Consider the following 15,315-nt stretch of genomic DNA (forward strand, 5'->3'; position numbering starts at 1 on the left):
GCAATTAGCGGACCTCCAGCTGTTGCAAAACTACACGTCCCATCATGCCTCTGCCTCTGGGTGTCATGCTTGTGGCTGTCAGAGTCGTGCTATGCCTCATGGGACTTGTAGTTTTGCAACAGCTGGATGTCCACTAATTCCATATCCCCGCTGTATGTTATGCTGTAGCCAGCACAGTTCAATGTGTGTTCCATTAAAACTGTTACTGTTAATATAATCATGCATGTGTCATCTTGCATAAACTAGAATATATGTGACATGCAAACTACAGTTTAAACTTCAACCATTTTATTATTATTTATTCTCTCTAGTTGCCCCACCTGTGGATTTCACAGTGACAGCTGTCGGTGATCACTGGATTGACCTGGCATGGGAAGGAACCTCGGCTGTGGCAGAGTATGTCATTTCATACCAGCCTGCAGTACCAGTAGAGTGGGGAAATCAGCAGAGATTACAGCAAAGGGTACCTGGAGACTGGAGTGCTGTCACCATCAGAGAACTGGAGCCTGGAACAACCTACAATATCAGCGTCTGCTCCGTCATCAGCGACATCACCAGCGAACCTGCCAGCATCACTATGTCCACTCGTGAGTGTCTATAATCAGCAATGTATTATCTGTGCGTTGTGAAAGCTGTTGTGTAAATTCAGAGCTTGCTGAATCCTTTAAAGCAGAACTCATGCAAAAAATTATCAACTAAAAATGTGTGGCCTATATTCACCCTTAATTCAGAGATTTCCCCTGCAGTACTTTTTTTCTGCCCCTAGATGTCCTTAGTCTGATGGGCAGCATCATTCAACCCACTTCCTCTAAACCCGGGAAATCCTGGACTTTTTCACAGCCTGTGACTGGACAGTGAAAGGAAAAACAGTATAGTGATGAGCATATAGTGATGAGCTCATCTCCCTGCTACACTGATTTCTCTTTATATCAGCCTGCTGCTCGTCAGCACATAAACGAATTGGCTCATTGTACTGCTTCTTCCTTTCACTCCCCAGCACGAGGCTGAGAGCACCTTAAAAACAGGTACTTACACTTGTAAAGGGGACATGCGATTGGGCAGATATTGGCACCACATGATAGAGTCCCTGCCCTGCTTCTTCTTAGATAGGACAATCACCTACCTGTTATTGAGGGCCCGTTCAGAGGCCCTCTCACAACATCCCCAACCAAAAGCCTTAATATATAAGAATAAAAGGAATGTCCACACACAAATGCATTTCCATCACTTTACTGCAACTTCACATAACTTACCTGACATATCACAATTGACATCAGAATCTTCGGCGTGGAACAACCTTTGCAAGGTACTAGAACATACTGTAGAGTCACTTCAGTGCAGAGCACAAGTACACATCTTTTAGTTAAGCCACATTCCCTCTTCTCCATTGTTCTCATTGGGAGCACCACGGAGTTGGGATTCCTTTCCCCTGTATACTTAGCCCCCAGCCCATAGGATTCCATCACAAGACATGCAGAGGGTCAAGGGGGCAAGGTGCTTTCATGAATATATCAGTCTCTTCCTGATATACCTTTGCCTTGCCCAGCCGGACATACTCTCAGATGGCAAAAACATTCTCAGGCCTCCACCATTACTCCCAAATGAGGACTCTGTCCAGGCTCCTAATGACTTGCGTACCCCCACTGCAGGACTTGCAGAAGAAGGCCAGGGGGGGACAGGACAACTACAGCTAATCCTCCCATGATCTATACCTTCTTGCCTGGGAATTTAGACCTGCAAAGGGCCCTTTAGTTCAGCTCTGTGTAGGACTACATTTTAGCAGCTGTGGGGTGTCCTGTTTCCATAATATCGGCTCTCTAGGGTCCCCTCAGACACTGGCATTCATGTGGACACCAACTGTAAAAGTGGAGCTAACACCTGATTACAACTTTTTCCTTGCCAAACAACAGTAGCAACAGAGACGTCTAGTGGCAGGCAAGCTAACTGTACCTGCCAATGCACTGCTTGCATATAAAAATACATTTAATTAATGGCTACAGAATGTAATTTGTGTCTTTTATACCTGTCTAGAGTATAGTTTTAAACTTGCAATCCTTGCTAGAATTATTATAAGCTTTTGGGTGGATGTTGGATAGTAAGTCTCAGATCTACCGGGCACTTATCAAACAATTGTCTGTACTTGAATTCCCAGGTTCAGCCACTTACTGTGAGGATATCTCCTCTAAATTTTCCATTTGTTCTTTGATTTAACATAACAGTAAAGAACTGTAGCAGAGAAATCTTACCAATAGAGTTTCTGAGAGATACACAGTATAAGAGGCCAGGAGGTGACTATATCTGCCAAAAATGAAAGATCAGCTGTAGATGACTTGCTATTAAAATTGCAATGCTGAACAAAACTTTTTTTATTTAGTTTTACACAGAATGGAGAAGGGTAGGCCAGGTTTTACTACTGGGGGATCTCCCTTTACTTCCTGTCCTAGCACTATTGGGGAAAGACCATAGGTGTGCGCACAGGGTGTGCCAGGTGTGCCTTGGCACACCCTAATCACCCTGTGTGGTGCAGATTCCCTTTTTAAACCCCTTATGTTTCAACAAAGCCCCCTGATGGGGGTCCTAAAAATATTTGAATTTATTTTTTTTAAATAATAAAAAATTAAATAATAAACATTAAAAATATTTGACACCATCCACTGCACTTCTGACACTGTCAGTATATATACACATGCACACACACATATGTGTGCACACCTTAATGCATTAGCCCTTGTACACATGGCCGGAGATTCCGACAACCAAATCCGTCGGATTTTGTCCGTCGGATTTTGTCCGACGGATCTTGTCCGAAACTGTTGCATACACACAGTCAGACAAAATTGTCGGAAAATCCGATCATACAGAAAGTGATGACGTACGATGGGACTACGTTCAGGCTAGCAGCCAATAGCTTTGATGTAGGAATTTGATCTGAGCATGCGTGGCACTTTGTCCGATCGGAATTCTCTACACATGATCGGAGTATGTCCGAACGGAGCAGTTTGTCGGAAAATATTTCCGGGAAGTTGGAAAATTTGGTCCGACGGATATTCCGACGGAAACAGTCCGATGCATACCACACACAGTCGGAATATCCAACAAAATGCTCCGATCGGACACATTCCGATGGAATCTCCGACCGTGTGTACAAGGGCTTAGGCTGTGTGCACCTATGGGAAAGACATTTCCATTGGAGACACAACCGCAAAAAAAAAACGCCTTTATTAGTAGAATGGGGAAGAGCTAAGTTGGCCATACACTGATCAAATTTCTTCCAGATCTGCAAGGACTGGTGGAAATTCAATAAGTGGGTGGCTGTCCCTGTATGACAGAAGACAATCTAAAGGTGTAAAATGTGCTGATAAGGAACTTTTATCGATCAGTGGTGGCAGCTGATCAGGTCCTGCAGTCAGAACACAATGCATCACTCCGCTTGTGTGGATTTGGTAATCCCTTCATTTTTTAATAAATAAAAGACCCATCTATGGCCAGCTTTACAACCCCGGCTCTGATTGTTGTCTGTGACACCCTTTGAAGAGATTTCTTTTCATTTGCTTTGTCATTGGGGCATTGGGGTTGATTTAAATGGACTGTTCACTTTGCAAGGGAATTTTCCTCAGAGCTTAGTGAATAAGGTGAAGCTCTGCTGACTTCCATCCAATCACGTGTAATCAAAAATGCTTTATTTTTTATTTTCCTTGTACATGATTGGGTATTCATTGCAAGGTGAAATTTCGTTGCATTCACTGAGCTCTGGGGCAACTTCAGCCTATTTGCTTTGAATTAATCAACCCCACAAGATCAATGTATGATAGGGTACCATCAGGTCAGGAAGTGCAGGGTAGACCCTCAAATGGGCATACAGAGGTTGATTTACTAAAAGCAAACAAGGTGTTGACTTTGCAAGGCAATTTGCATCAGAGCTTGGTGAATGAATGCAAAGAATAACCAATCACATGCAAGAAAAAAAAATGAAAATGTCCTTGTCGTGATTGGATGATGACATCCTCTTATTCTGTTCACTGTGGGGAAACATTTCCTTGAAAAGTGGAGCTTACCTTGCAAAGTGAACTGTCTATTTGCACTTAAAGCGGAGCTCCACCCAAAAGGGGAAAGGTCCGCTTGTTTGCCCCCCATCCCCCCCGCTGCCACATTTGGCACCTTCCGAAGGGGGGGGGGCGGTTATCTGGTTTTGACAGGTACCCACTGCCACTTCAGTTCACCTCATTCCCCCTCCACCTCCCCCAGCCACTGGGCCATTCACAAAGTGTAGCACACTTCGTGCATGCGCAGTGGAGTACTGGCTGTGAAGCCGCACATCTTCATGCGGCGGCAGCACCTGAGAGCTGATTGAAAAATCATCTTAGGTGAAGATACCGCTGGATTCATGGACTGGTAAGTGTCATATTAAAAAGTCAGCAGCTACAGTATTTACATTTTATTTAAAGCTCTGCTTAAAGTAAATCCATCCCACTGACATCAGTAAAACCTGACAGCGACTTTAAAATTCCCTAAAAACACAAATAGAGAATTGGCTGGAATTTGGCTTTAAGGTATTGTTTGATTTACTTGAATTAACAATATAAAATCACTATCCCGACAAGTTAGTTAAATTACAAGTGACTTCATACAATCTCATCCCTGCTGCTCAAGCGACATCCGTGCTGGAAACATAGATGTGATCTGACATCTGCTAGTGGCATCCTCATTGCTGTGTAAAGTAGCGGTCCCAGTGCTCTCATTCATGGTGGGACCATTGGGACATTGTGGACAGAAATTCTTGGTGCTGAGCCTGTCCAGGTCTGCAATCAGTGTCAGCCGTGGAGAGAACAGACGGAGGCTCTGATCTCTGGTCTGTTTAGACTATTTAGACCCCTGATGTTTTATTTTACTGCCAGAGAGCAGACGTTTTTGGCAGGGAAAGGGGAGCTCATAGAGCAGCAATGCTCATCTCATTACTTTTGGGCTCTCGGAGAGATAAAGCTTTACAGGGGGAGCATCCCTACCTCTTATGACACCAATTAAGAGAAAAAGAAATTAAGAGTAAATAAAACAAAAAGCAGAGAGAAATACATTTACACATGTAAATACACATACAGTATGAATACATACCTGTACATATGATACATATTATACAGTATATATACTGTATATATAATATAATACACTGAGCAAAATTATAAACGCAAAACGTTTGTGTTTGCCCCTATTTATCATGAGCTGAACGTAAAGATCGAAGACTTTTTCTATGTACAAAAAAGGCCTATTTCTCCCAAATATTGTTCACAAATCTGTCTAAATCTGTGTTATGCCACCTACACATGACCAGACTTTCCGGCAGGCTAGGTCCAAAGGGATTAGTCCGTCAGACAATCCAATCGTGTGTGGGCTAACCCGTTCGTTTTACGGGAATGAAATCCGGCGGGCCTAGAAATAGAACATGTTTCAAATCTATCCGACGGACTAAAGATCTTGAAAACCATCCGTCTGTGTGCTGGTCTGATGGACCAAATACCAAGCAAGGGCAGCTATTGGCTACTGGCTATTGAACTTTCTTTTTTTTGGTTCCGTTTACGTCACCACGTTCAAAACAAACGCACTTGTGAATGGACCGGGAAGACCGCCAGACCTAGTTTGCCGGAAAGTCCGGTGGGGTGTACGCGGCATTAGTGAGCACTTCTCATTTGCAGAGATAATCCATCCACCTCACAGGTGTGGCATATCAAGATACTGATTAGACAGCATGATTATTGCACAGGTGTGCCTTAGGTTGGCCACAATAAAGGGGCACTCTAAAATGTGAAGTTTCACTGTATTGGGGGAGGGGGGTCGAGTGGGTTCGAAAACCAGTCAGTATCGGATGTGACCACCATTTGCCTCACACAGTGCAGCACATCTCCTTCGCATAGAGTTGATCAGGTTGTTGATTGTGGCCTGTGGAATGTTGGTCCATTCCTCTTCAATGGCTGTGCGAAGTTGCTGGATACTGTAACACGTTGTCGTAAACACTGATCCAGAAAAAGATTATTAGGAGAAACCACCAGTGAGTATCAGAGCTGGAAACCTATGCCACATCCCAACTGAAGAATTTGCAAAGGGAGGTGCCCCAGGGATTGTACGGGCAATCCCTGGGGCACCTCCCTTTGTAAACGCTGATTGCAAGAACTGGGATGTTTTCAGCTTCCAGGAATTGTGTACAGATCCTTGCAACATAGGGCCGTGCATTATCATGTTGCAAAATGAGGTGATGGTTGTGGATCAATGGCACAACAATGGGCCTCAGGATCTCCTCACAGGTTCTCTGTACATTCAAAATGCCATCAATAAAATGCACCTGTGTTCGTTGTCTATAACATACGCCTGCCAATACCATAACCCCACTGCCATCGTGGGCCACTCGATCCACAACATTGACATCAGAAAACCATTCACCCACACAACGCCATACACAATGTCTGCCATCTGCCCTGTACAGTAAAAACTGGGATTCACCTGTGAAGAGAACACCTCTCCAAAGTGCCAGACACCATCAAATGTGAGCATTTGCCCACTCAAGTCGGTTACGACGATGAACTGCAGTCAGGTCGAGACCCCGGTGAGGACGACAAGCATGCAGATGAACTTCCCTGAGACGGTTTCTGACAGTTTGTGCAGAAATTCTTTGATTATGCAAACCGATTGTTGCAGCAGCTATCTGGGTGGCTGGTCTCAGACGATCTTGGAGGTGAAGATGCTGGATGTGGAGGTCCTGGGCTGGTGTGGTTACACGTGGTCTGCGGTTGTGAGGCCAGTTGGATGTACTGTCAAATTCTCTGAAACGCCTTTCGGGATGGCTTATGGTAGAGAAATGAACATTCAATTCAAGGGCAACAGCTCTGGTGGACATTCCTGCAGTCAGCATGCCAATTGCACGGTCCCTCAAAACTTGCAACACCTGTGGCATTGTGCTGTGTGATAAAACTGCACATTTTAGAGTGGCCTTTTTTTGTGCCCAGACTAAGGCCCACTTGTGCAATAATCATGCTGTCTAATCAGCATCTTGATATGCCACAACTGTGAGGTGGATGGATTATCTCGGCAAAGGAGAAGTGCTCACTAACACAGATTTAGACAGATTTGTGAACAATATTTGAGAGAAATAGGCCTTTTGTGTACATAGAAAAAGTCTTAGATCTTTGTGTTCAGCTCATGATAAATAGGGGCAAATACAAAAGTGTTGCGTTTATAATATTGCTAAGTGTATATACAATATATATACTGATATACCACATACTGTAAACATACACTATATTGTCAAAAGTATTTGGACACCGGCCTTTACATGCACATGAAATTTATTGGCATCCCAGTCTTAGTCCGTAGGGTTCAGTATTGAGTTGGCCCACCCTTTGAACTATAACAGCTTCAATTCTTCTGGGAAGGCTGTCCACAATATTTAGGAGTGTATCTATGGGAATGTTTGACCATTCTTTCAGAAGTACATTTGTAAAGGTCAGGCACTGATGTTGGACGAGAAGGCCTGGCTCTCAGTCTCTGTTTTAATTCATCCCACAGGTGTTCTATTGGGTTGAGGTCAGGCCAGTCAAGTCCCTCCACCCCAAACTTGCTCATCCATGTCTTTATGGTCCTTGCTTTGTGCACTGGTCCAAATCATTTGATGGAGGGGGAATATGGTGTGGGGTTGTTTTTCAGGGGTTTGGCTTGGCACCTTAGTTCCAGTGAAGGGAACTCTTAAGGCATCAGCATACCAAGACATTGTGGACAATTTCATGCTCCCAACTTTGTGGGAACAGTTTGGGGATGGTCCCTTTCCTGTTCCAGCATGACTGCGCACCAGTGCACAAAGCAAGGTCCATAAAGACATGGATGAGTGAGTTTGGGGTGGAGGAAATTGACTGACCTGCACAGAGTCCTGACCTCTACCCAATAGAACACATTTGGGATGAATTAGAGCAGAGACTGTGAGCCAGGCTGTCTTGTCCAACATCAGTGCCTGACTTCACAAATGCGCTTCTGGAAGAATGGTCAAACATTCCCATAGACCAGTATTTTCAACTCCAGTCCTCAAGGCGCCCCAACAGGTCTTGTTGTCAGGCTGTTCATTATTTTTCACAGGTGATTTGATCAGTTTCACTGCCTTAGTAATTACCACAGCTGTTTCATCTGAGGGAAATCCTGAAAACATGACCTGTTGGGGCACCTTGAGGCCGGGTTCACACCGCTGCGATGCGGGAACGCCGCGAATCCGCGGCGTTTTCCCGCATCGCATTACTCCCGCCGGCAGTTCACACTGCCCTATGCGGACGGCTGGCAGTGTCAATGTTATGTTAATGACACCCCCAGATCCGTCCGCATATCGCAGTGCGATCTGCCGACTCGCACAGGAATCGGATCGCATGGTGTGAACCCCCATGCGATCCGATTCTGTTGCGGACCAAAAAAAGGGTCCTGTGCGAGTTTGCTGCGGGAGCGCTGCGAATTCAGCCATACGATCTGTATGGCTGAACTCGCATCGCTACGGAGATCGGATGTGATTTGCGGTGCGAATCACATCCGGATCTCCCCCCGCAGCAGTGTGAACCCAGCCTGAGGACTGGATTTGAGAAACACTGCCATAGACACACTCCTAAACCTTGTGGGCAGCCTTCCCAGAAGAGTTGAAACTGTTATAGCTGCGAAGCTTGGGCCAACTCAATATTGAACCCTACGGACTAAGACTGGGATGCCATTAAAGTTCATGTGTGTCTAAAGGTGGCCCGATACTTTTGACAATATAGTGTATTTATACATACATACAATTTATACCCATGGACAAAACCCTATTAGTCTCCATATATTAGCTACCCTTATACCCATTGGAGGTATTACACTAAATTTGAGGGACTTATGGTAATTTTAATACCTAATTTTAAAAGCAGCAAAAGCTTTTTGCCCCTTTTACAATTTAAATGCAGGCTTAGTTATTGCAATAACTCAAATGTTAGGTACCAGCTTTTCTAAGCAATGTGGATACTCTGCTCTTAAAATTTAATTTTAATCTGCTTATATTTTACCTTCCCTGCTTCTTTAGTTCCTCCCTCGTGAAAAAAAATGCTAATGAAATCTTTAAATAAACCTTGCCGTTCATTAAATACTTTATTTTAGACCCAGATATGCCATCACTGGGTTTCTGGGCTTCTCTATGTCGGCAGATTATGGCTGGTGGGAGAGGCTGGGAGGATACTGTAGAAGCTTCCTAAAAACATCAGAGCTCCCTGTCTCCGTACTCCTCTCAAGACCCCTCAGCCCTGATGCAAGCAGTGGGCAGGCTCTTTGGAAGAGCTGTGCAAATATCAAAATGCCTTAATAGGTGATGCCAGTCTGGAGGAGTGATTGGAATCCAGTGAAGGAAAGAAGTGGGGCAAGGACAGTAAGGCTGAGGAAAAAGAGAAATAGATGACGCTAGATGTCCTTCAACCAGGAAGTGTGGCAGGTTATGTCTTATCCGCTGCAGCATCTAAGAAACACCGTTAGAAGCTTACAATGTGCAGTGAGATCGGAGTAAGCAATTTTAGTACATGGCAGGAGTCTGTACAGCTGTGCAAGACTAAAGAGAAGTCTGGGGGTCAACTTTAAAATGCATGTCAATCCAAAAAAGTTTTTTTTGTTTGTTTCTAGAGGAGTGGAAGTGTTAGAACCCCTGTCAGATTTGTCTTGCTATTCAGGGCTCTGTTAGAACAACATTGTACCAAAAAAGGATTTTGGGGAAGGCTGCATATTTTATATCTGCCTGTAGCAGATTTTTCCTCACTTGTCTTATGAAACTGTTGTCAGCAAACCATGGAAGGAGGTGTTTTATGACGTTGATGATGATGATGCTGATAATAATATTTTTCTTATAAATAATAATGTTATTAATAATAATAATGAAGATTATATTATAATAATAATATTATTATTATTTCAACTGTTCTTACACAATTTATTTTTTCTGTGCTTTGCATTATTTGTTTTTTGATTAAGCCAGTCTACTAACCAACATTCTTATAAGTAGAATTTTACTGAAGCCTTTATTCTTTGTGTTCCTTATAACCACTCTCTTTATAATTTGTACACAATCTTCTCTTTGTGAACACCCACCCTCTTAGAGAATATATCACAGTAGAATTCTTAGTTACTGTATGTCAGGGGAATGTAGGCTGCACCTCTCCCCTCCTGAATACCTCATTAATAACGCTTAATTCATTAAATACACTCGACAACTTAATTTGGCAAATAATTGGCCGTGGTACACTTATTGGTGTAATAATAAATGAATTAAAGGGGTTGTAAACCCTTGTGTTTTTTTCACCTTAATGCATCCTATGCATCAAGGTGAAAAAACACCTGGCAGTCACCGGCCCCCTGGCCCCCCCATTTTACTTACCTGAGCCCCTTCATCTTCTTCGGCAGGGACACGCCATCCTTCTCTCCATGGAGTCCCCGGCTTTGATTAGATAGATTGATAGAAGCACAGCCATTGGCTCCCACTGCTGTCAATCAAATCCAATGACCTGGGCACCTGGGGAGCGGGGCAAAGTCATACATTCAGCTTCTAAGGACACTGAACGAATGACTTGGGAGCGCGCCCGCAAAGTAATCCCCTTTGGGAGAGAGCTTCTCCTAGGGGGTTATCTAATGCAGCGAGGAGCCGCCGAGGGACCCCAGATGAGGATGTTTTTTCTTTCTGCTCCAAAATTAAGTTTAACCATAGACCAATATCCTTATTACCCCACTTTAAAGAAGGGTAAATGGTGTTGGAAAAGACCGATACAGTATTCAGGATGTTTTCCCCATAAAACTCTAGCATAAATAGTAAAAACCTGCAACCAATTTTGAAATTACCTCACCACAAGCATAAGTCTCTCTTCCTCAGACTTATACTCAGACTTTTTGTCTGTTCTATTAATAAATTATTTAGCAGTGGCAACTAACGACAAAATGTCTACAAACTGCCCTTTCCATATCTTATCTTTAATCTGAGCAGAAAGGTGGTATCCCAATGGCTAGATTTCATACAGAAATGTTCCTTTCAAACATGACTCAGGAACTGAAGAATTAATAATATTAAGTTCAGCCAGCAATGAATTACTAGAAATTACATTAGCCGCCAACTAAGATTTAGCACTGTTAGCATTTGCCACGTTAATAAATCTATTCATTCAATCATTAAGCCATACGTTTGCATAATTGCTATCCTCATTACCAGGTGTATTAATGCTATCAGCATAAACTGTAATGGATTCCATTATATTATTTAACACTTGTGATAACTCACCCTGACCACTAGATGTTGCTGGTGTGTTAGTGTAGCACTGTCTCCTGAAGGAGTGGCTGGTTTTAATGGGCTTACCGTTGCCTTCTTCACCTCGATTTGCGTTTAGATGTTTCCCGTGGTAGATGGCCCAGAAACTATAGAGACTGATGACAGCTCCGCTTAAAGGGGTTTTATTTGCAAAAACTTAGTTAACAACAGTCTCTCAGTATAGGCTCAGAGGGTTAGGTGAAAAGTCCAGGTACTCTTGGTGTCAAAGTCAGTAATAAAGAACTTTCTTACTTTGAATAAAATCCAGAGTATAGCCATTCACAGCTGGATCTTCACTCTAGTTGGATAGTCTTTCTCTCACAAGGCCTAGCAGCCAACAGGGTGCTTGAGTCAGGAACAAGTCTCTGCCACAGACTTTGCTGTAGAACATGAATAGGAAACTGGAAAAACTTGTAGAAAACTCGTGTGGTACCAGTATCTTTCAGCCGGTCCAGCGATACTGCACAAGATAGGATTCACTTAGGTCCTTCAGCTTTACCAGGCTCTTGCTAAGAAGCCAACCCTTGCGTGGTCTTCTTCTGAAAAGTCCTCCCTTGGATAACTACGAAGTTGCTGGGCCTCTCCACAACTTGAGACGGCACCGGACCACCTTCGAATCCTTTCCTTAGTTTCCTTGCCTCAGGCTAGCCAGCCCCGAGAAGTAAAGTCGGGTGGATCCGCACTCCAGGCCATAGGCATCCTGGGAGCTGGTCAGGAGGACCAGGACCATGGAGTCAGCACATACTTCTGGACCAGAAACCCCGAACCACGTGACATCCTGACATCTGCATCTTAAGTACCCTCACCCATAAGGCACAGCAAGAGTGACACTCCCACTGGGCTGTCTTTAAGTAACCTTAAAGCACCCAACCAGACTGTGTTTCCATGCCTACCATAAGAGACAGCGCCTCTTATGGCCACGCCGAACACCCTATAGTCCAGTCGGACTGATGCTGAGGTCAAAATTTGGAATAATCATACCCAAACCAAACTGCAGTTTAGGTGTAACGTTAAATTTCAAAAACACGTAGCGCGTGCTCTTCACGAGCCGGCGCTACATTAGCCTGTGTTGAGTTATGTAGGTGTTGCTCACTAAAGCCTCTAGTGGTCACAATAGGTATTTCTTGATCACTGTGACTGGAATTACTTGCCTGCGCAGACTAGCACTGGGCGGGATATGTTGAATAATTATTCCTGCTGAAATTGCCTCCTCCTCAGCCACCCTAGTGGATGCTGCTCTAGTGGTCCGCCTCCCTCTGCTCCTGGGCAGCATAGGGTATAATGATCTCCTCCTCCTTTTTTCCCTAAGGCTGGTTCGCCTCTTCCAGCAGCACCAAAGTGGCTTCTTCTACCCCCAGAGAGGTATGTGGCTGAGACAGCGGGCCACGCTGCTTCTGACGGTGGGTTTGAGGGCTGCGAGTCACTGGCCTGCTTGGACGGCTGCTAGGTACCTCTAATGGCTTCCAAAGGGCCTCTTCTTGTATGTGCCCTCGCTGTCCTTCTTCCGTTCCACCCATCTCTAGGCACCGCCGCAGCCATTCCTCTCCACCGATGTCCCCGGCCCGATTCAGCACACATCTCATAAGAGTCTTTATGGCCATGTCAGCAGCAGCTCTAGTGACACAGCCCCTCTGAGCTTGTTTCTGACTCTGACCAATTGGTGAGGAAATTCCCATTGGGCCACCTTTATATAATGAGCCCCTTTCTGGAATGTTCTAATGGGTCATGTGACCCTCTAGAACATTCCCGGAAGTCGTGACAGTCCTGCAGTACTGCGGCGTCACCTGACCCTGTTTTCTCTCTTTTTTTTATTTTATTTAAAGAGACCACACCTCTTTTTTTTTTTAACTATCTATGCGGGAAGGGGGGGGGGGGGCAGCCACATGCCCACACTGACGGGCCTCAAAACATTAAGCCCTTTCAGTCCATTCTTTCTACACTTAACCATAACTTTGATCCTTCAGGTTTTCAATTATCTAACTTTGCTCTAACTTCATAAGCAGAGATAACCAAGGTTCTGCTGAACTCAAAGAACTGATTATCATAGCACTACCATGGTTTCAGTGTTAGTGAGACTCATCTATAGAATCCTGATTCTGGGGGAACAAATGGCCTGTAGCAGCAAATCAAAGGGTCAGTTTTCCCTTTATAACATGCACTAGAAGAAAAATAACAGCAGGAACTGAGATGGTTGATGTGACACCAGCTTTGCCTTTTTGCTTTTGCTTTTATTTAAAAAAAAAAAGGAAAATTATTAAATCCTTAAAAGGACCCTGATTTTGAACTTCTATGGACCTCATTCAAAAAAATAAGGAAAAAATAAAAAGACTGCGGTTAAATCCTGTGGAAAATTTTTATTTTTTTCATAGAAAACTTTAAAAGCATGTACTGGGTAATTTTACATGGGGGGATGGGTGTATATATAGTTCAATATTATGCATCAATTAATCCACTAAAGTACATCTTTTACTGTATTGTAGTATATAAACTCCAGCCTGTATTGCTTCACATGGGAAACATATTGTAGTGGCCAATAGTGTTCAATAAACAATGATACTTCCAAAAATATATACAGATGGGTGATGTGACATCAGCTGTGCCTTTTTGATTTAGTTTTCATAAATAAGGGAAATTATGAAATCCTAATAAGGACCCAGATTTTGAACTTCTATTTCCTTCATTCAACAATCAAAAAAAAATAAAAAATACATACAAATATAAGGTAAAAAGACAATACCTGGAGTTAAATCCCATTGGGATCTGTTTTTTTCCATAGAAAACTTTAAAAACATGTACTAGGTAAATTAAAATTTGCACGGGGGGGGGGGGATATGTTGTTCAATATTAGGTATCAATAAATCCACCAAAGTACATCTTCTACTGTATTGTTGTTCATAAACTCCAACTTCTATTGCTTCAGATGGGACATATTTTGTAGTGGCCAATAGTGTTCAATCAACAATGATATATTCCAAAAATACATACAAATATAAGGAAAGTAGAAAAAAAGACTGGCGTTAAATCCCCTTAGAATTTTTTTTTTCCCATTGAAAACTTTAAAAGCATGTACTCTGTAATTTAAAATATACACAGGGGGATGGTATATACAGTATATATTGTTCAATATTATGTATCAGTAAATCCACCAAAGTACATCTTCTATTGTATTGTTGTACATAAACTCAAACTTCTATTGCTTCTGATTGACAAACATATTGTAGTGGAAAACTATGTTCATTAAATATTGATACTTCATGGAGGAATGGACTCCACATATAAAGGCCAAAAATAGATTTGAAAGCTTACCAAAGTGGTTTTAGAGTAAATCTTTAAATCTCTCCAATATCTACGCTTATTATACCTTTACAAGTCAAGAAAGCAGGACACTGTGAGGTTGATTTACTAAAACTGGAGTGTACAAAATCTGGTGCAGCTCTGCATAAAAGCTAATCAGATTCCATGTTATTTTGTCGAAGCTTAATTGAACCAGATGAAAATTAGAAGCTGATTGGCTACTATGCACAGCTGCCCCAGATTTTTCACTCTCTAGCTTTGGTAAATCAACCTCAGTATCATAAGAATCGAACGCCTTAAAATTGTACTAAATATGCGAGTATAATAAATAGGCGATATAAGTATGAATTTCCTTGTTGGTGTAATGTTGAGTCCACCTCCATACAAAATCAACACATCAAGACATACTTATTAAAACATATTTTTTCTATATATTTGTATGTATTTTATTTTTTGATTGTTGGATGAGGTCTGTAGTCCATAAATAGGGTTCTGTCTATTAAGATATCTCAAACGAAATTTGCCCCAGTCCATACTAATAGGTTTAAATTTGCTTTGTAAAATAAGAGTTGAAATGTAAAAGTCTGGCATTGCCTGCAGATATAACCCTCTGCGGGGTCTAGGATGAGTCCAGAATGCCTATCCCACCAAGATCTAGGCGTACTCCTCACTCCAGAAAGGGGCCTTCCATCAGCTGTGCT

At 42.9% G+C, this 15,315-nt stretch overlaps 1 protein-coding gene across 3 annotated transcripts in view; it reads left to right on the top strand.

Moving 5' to 3' along the window:
- The window catches only part of TNR (tenascin R), an 835,808-nt gene that overhangs the window by 602,609 nt on the left and 217,884 nt on the right, over positions 1-15,315 (top strand). For all 3 annotated transcript variants that reach the window (XM_077453200.1, XM_077453202.1, XM_077453201.1), the window contains one exon: positions 312-587. In XM_077453200.1, the coding sequence (XP_077309326.1) occupies positions 312-587 (276 nt within the window). The remainder of the gene's footprint in view (positions 1-311; positions 588-15,315) is intronic.

The sequence above is a fragment of the Lithobates pipiens genome, unplaced genomic scaffold (assembly GCF_037356315.1).
Source record: "Lithobates pipiens isolate NorthernLeopardFrog02 unplaced genomic scaffold, aLitPip1_a1.2 Scaffold_23, whole genome shotgun sequence".
Classification (NCBI taxonomy): Eukaryota; Metazoa; Chordata; class Amphibia; order Anura; family Ranidae; genus Lithobates; species Lithobates pipiens.